The 4,220-nt window shown below is 38.0% G+C and overlaps 1 protein-coding gene across 5 annotated transcripts; it reads left to right on the top strand.

The window, feature by feature from the left end:
* Positions 1-731: 731 nt before the first annotated feature.
* On the top strand, positions 732-3,395 carry LOC121261625 (F-box protein At4g35930). Of its 5 annotated transcripts, none has more exons than XM_041164075.1 (6): positions 732-828; positions 963-1,071; positions 1,281-1,705; positions 2,506-2,580; positions 2,671-2,780; positions 2,894-3,395. In XM_041164075.1, exons 3-6 carry the CDS (start codon positions 1,346-1,348, stop codon positions 3,153-3,155), a joined length of 807 nt encoding a protein of 268 aa, XP_041020009.1. In that variant the 5' UTR covers positions 732-828; positions 963-1,071; positions 1,281-1,345; the 3' UTR covers positions 3,156-3,395. The 5 variants fall into 5 exon arrangements, with proteins under 5 accessions (XP_041020009.1, XP_041020007.1, XP_041020008.1 ...); XM_041164073.1 differs by having other exon boundaries at positions 1,249-1,705; XM_041164074.1 differs by having other exon boundaries at positions 741-828; positions 1,022-1,071; positions 1,249-1,705.
* Positions 3,396-4,220: the final 825 nt, after the last annotated feature.

Below are 4,220 nucleotides of genomic sequence, written 5' to 3'. Positions count from 1 at the left end.
TATGTGTAGCGAGTTCACAAATCGATTGCCTTTAGCTCTATTCAAAACCTTTACATAAATGAATAGCCCATGAGTCATATTCAAACACTCATCGTATATTCCTAAAATTGATAAATTGAAAATCTCTCTTATTTCAGATTAATTTATCAATTAATTATCTAATTATAAGTAAGGGAAAAAAGCATGACTCCTAATAATTGATGGTCACACATTGTCATTCACGATAGCTGAGAGCATTAAAAGTCCACGCGTGATTAATGGGCGCGTGCATTCAACCAATGCATGCCAATTCCCTGAGGCGCCGGGCGGGGAGCAGCCCAGGCCGCTGCTCTCCAACTCCGTTCAGCTTGGGTGACAGCCTAGGGTATAATCGTCTAATCGTTAATATATCCGGGGTATTTTCGTCATTATAATTTTTCTGGTTTCCCTCTCAAATCCGTCTATTATTTTTCGATTTCCCTCTCGTTTTAAAACGATTTTTAAAAATTAAAGAAAGCAGATAAATAAGGAAACCAAATCTAATTTCTATACCCAGCTATGCAATCTAGACCGTCCTGTTCTTAAGAGAATAAGCAATCTAGGCCGTCCACTCTGACGCATCGACATGAGCACCAAGGAATCGACTGGTCCACTGGAATGTCAGCGAATCCTAGATCGCCACGTCATATCTACTTTCCACGGTTTTTTGTAATTTTGGCGGGAAAATTTGTGAGTTTTAAATAAAGGGCACAAAGCCCTAGCGGACCCTATTTCTTCTCTCTCTCTCTCTCCCCTCAATTTTCTCAGCGAGTTTCTAGGGTTTCACTTTGAAACCTGTGCTGCTCCGAGGTTCGTATTTATCTGATTTTCTCACTTTGTTCCATTCATTGATCGAGTTTCTTGGTTTCGTTTGTGTTCTCTCTCGTTCCGATCTCGGACGAGCTTTGATTTACAAGATCCGATTTATTTTTTCGATTTCGTAGCTTGATTCCATGCCGTCCGCGGTACATCTGATTTTAACCGAAATCTCCTCTGGTTACAGAGGAATTCATTGAAGGTCGCCGAGGAGATTTTTCAGTCTTTAATTATTGTGTAAGTGCCGTCGTGCTCGTGTGCGTGCGTGTTTATAAGCTTATCAATTTTTCCTGTTGATTCCGATATTAGGTTTTTTTGGTTATTTTTAATGTCTGCCATATTTCTTGCATTTTTGTCGTACAAACAATTTTCTTTCATATCTTGAAGGCATTTCTTGAAATTTTATTTTTGCAGGGTTGATTTTATTAGTGGTTGATTCAATTCAGATGGAAGATTTTTGGCAGAAACAAAGGAATTAACACTTTTCGGAGAAGAACTAATAAGGGGAAAAATGGGTAAAGTATCTCCAAAAGAAAGGGAATCGAAGAATTCCAAACGGAAAAAGCGGTTGCGGAATTCAAGCAACAAGTATCTGAAGCCAGGTACGCTTGCTCAGCTTCGGTACAGCAAGGTCGCCACGGCTGCCAGGTCTTGTACTGATCTTGGGAAGAAAAGGGTCGCTGTTTTGGAGGCAAAGAAGTCGGACAATGATCTGTTGCTTGAAGATAATAGGGTTATTGATAGAAGCCCTTTGATGTTGTCGCCTGTGAATTTGGTTAGACAGAACAGTTTCATGGGAACTCCAAAGACGCCCCGTATTGAGGATTGCGATTCGGACTCCCGGCTAGAGTCTCTGCCAATGGATTTGCTGGTATTCTTGACAAATCCGATAGTTCGGACTCACGTGTTTCCTTATAATTGTGTATTTTTGAATAACCTTTCCTTAGATTTTTAGGAATTGAGGCAGTGAGATTATAAGTTCCATGTTAAGTGGTACAAGTACAACCGTCTATTATTTTTGGTTGTTGGCACCTTATAGAGCGCTATTCTTAGTTAACATAGCAGTTCGGGGCAGGGGTTCATACATTAACACTAGCATGGTTGAAGGATATACGATTGTAACATTGAACCTCTAAAATGAGATATATTGATTATATGAGTATAATGATGACAGGCGGGGGTTTTAAGTGAACCTTTTCCCTAGAACTTTTTCTAAGGTGAAAGTTATATGCAAGTGTTCTGGTTTCAGAATCATATCTCTATATCATTGGTGGTTTTTTGATTTCTTCTGGGTTGAACAGAGCCTATGTTTGTGAACATGTCTATATATTTTGCTGAAATTGCATTTATATTCTGTATAATGCATTCTTTGGCTCTCTTAAGTGTGGCTTTAGGAAGCTTTCCCTGTTTATTGGCATACTCTCACTGAGTGAATGTTAAAAACAGAATTGTTAAGACATGATTTGATTTGAATTCATAGAAAATATCCTGATTTAGTCACTAGAAACTCCCAAAGTTCTTTGCTTTCTAGTTTTATAACAATAAGCAATTTAGTATTAACTTTTTTAATTCAAAATATATAATATTTTGTTAACCCCAAGGGGCCCAAGTGGTGAATTTTTTATTGGTATGTCTTATATTACTAATTCTTGTTTGTTTCATGAATTTGAGGTTAAAATACTTTGCCACTTGCATCACGACCAACTGAGGGCTGTTTTTCATGTTTCTCAAAGAATTAGAAGAGCTGTAAGTTCATCACTCTCCCTCTGGCATGTTTGCGTAGCAGTTGTGATTTTGAGTTGACAATTAATGGTGCTGTTTATAATGATGTGGCAGGTTGTGCTTGCAAGGCAATTCCACTTCAATTACACAACTCCAGATCGCTCGCGACAGGAGATGTTAAGAACAATGACCCCAAGACCAACTGAACACTGGCCTTTTGTTAGGTTGTTAGCTTAAACTTAAAATTATGCCCTCTTTCTTTTTGCTATCTATGTTTAATTTTTTAATGTTTGTATTTTTTTCCTCTTCATTTATCCTTTCAAATGACCTTTTGCAGCAAGGGAGATGGGAAGGGTATTTGGATGCCGAGCCCACATACCCCAAAAGCACCAAGGCATGGCCCACGACCACCTTCTCGGCTCAAATTCTCTGAGATGCGGCAGGTTGCAGCTGTTCTATTCCCAGAATCTGCTTTTCCTTCAAGATGCATTGTGCCATCTGCTTTACCGAAGCCACTATGCAAATCTTTGGCTTCTAATCGAGTTCTATTCTATGAGGATGAGTTATGCCAGGCTGTTGCTCAGAATAAACTCCGTTGATTTATTTTCCAGGCTTTTTCTTGCCTCATGTTTCGCTGTGTATAGTTTTGTTTCTGTTCTCTATAGATGGTCATAGTTAGGCTAGGGAATATGCAATTTTGTAGCTTTGCTGGGGGCAGTTTTAGGTCATATGAAACTTGAGGTTGCTGTTAGGGTTAAAAAATTCGGTTGATGGTTGTGGGAATAACATATTTCAAACTGATTACTTGTATATTTCCTATATATATATATTTGAAAGAATGCCTAGTTGTTTCTTCTTAGCAGAAACATTTCCTACTATCATCTACATGGGAAGCATCTAATGTTCCATTGTTAAACTAATCCATTGCCAAAACGGTATGGATTTTGAGTGATCTGTTCTGATCAATTCAAGGCTATGCTCATAATGTCTACATTTTTGCATGTTCTCGTTTTGAGGATTTTGAGGCTATGCTTATAATTATAGACTCCTGCTGGGTGCAAAATCACAATCCCGTATGCCTTGCTCACAATCTCGTATACTTAAGGTTGTGTTTGGATGTTGAGATGAGTTGAATTGTGAATGGTAAGATTTTGTAGATTCTATTGAGATGAGTTTAACTTTTCAAATTTAGATTATATGCCATGCTATCAGACTTTGACGTCATTCTCTTCATTAAAAAATTGTTGAAGAAAATAAAAGAGCTTGGGTAAGATTGATCCTAGGTGAAACCGAGATGTTAAAGGAGATGAAATTGAGATGTCGAACTAGTCGTGAGATGAGTTGTGAATAGTAGTGAGATTTATGAGTTAAAGTTGATGAATAATAATAAATAGTAGCGAGATAAGTTGAGATGGGTTGCGAATACAAACCTCTCCTTAGAATATGGAGTAGATATCGGAGATATGATGAATTGTTCTCCCTCGTTAGCATCACATTTTCAACCCCTAATTGAAGAATTGGATTCCACCTCTTGTTCAAACTGAATGCTCTGAATTTGATGATCTGCAATAGCTGTTTTGAGTCAAAGCAAAATCTCCAACCATAGACGCAGCTTGAAAAGCGTAAATTGGCCGACAACGATGGTTATACATATGAGTTAAAAT

This window comes from Juglans microcarpa x Juglans regia, chromosome 4D (genome assembly GCF_004785595.1).
Source record: "Juglans microcarpa x Juglans regia isolate MS1-56 chromosome 4D, Jm3101_v1.0, whole genome shotgun sequence".
NCBI lineage: Eukaryota > Viridiplantae > Streptophyta > Magnoliopsida > Fagales > Juglandaceae > Juglans > Juglans microcarpa x Juglans regia.
Note: the sequence above shows the minus strand (reverse complement) of the source record. Positions and strands in the feature narration are given on the sequence as shown.

Bases quoted from the DNA above. Each gene is read 5' to 3' on its own strand.
- LOC121261625 (XM_041164075.1), top strand. From the start codon at position 1,346: ATGGGTAAAGTATCTCCAAAAGAAAGGGAATCGAAGAATTCCAAACGG. The intron at 2,581-2,670 runs GTAAGTTCATCA...ATGATGTGGCAG, and splicing joins CTCAAAGAATTAGAAGAGCT to GTTGTGCTTGCAAGGCAATT. The intron at 2,781-2,893 runs GTTGTTAGCTTA...GACCTTTTGCAG, and splicing joins GAACACTGGCCTTTTGTTAG to CAAGGGAGATGGGAAGGGTA.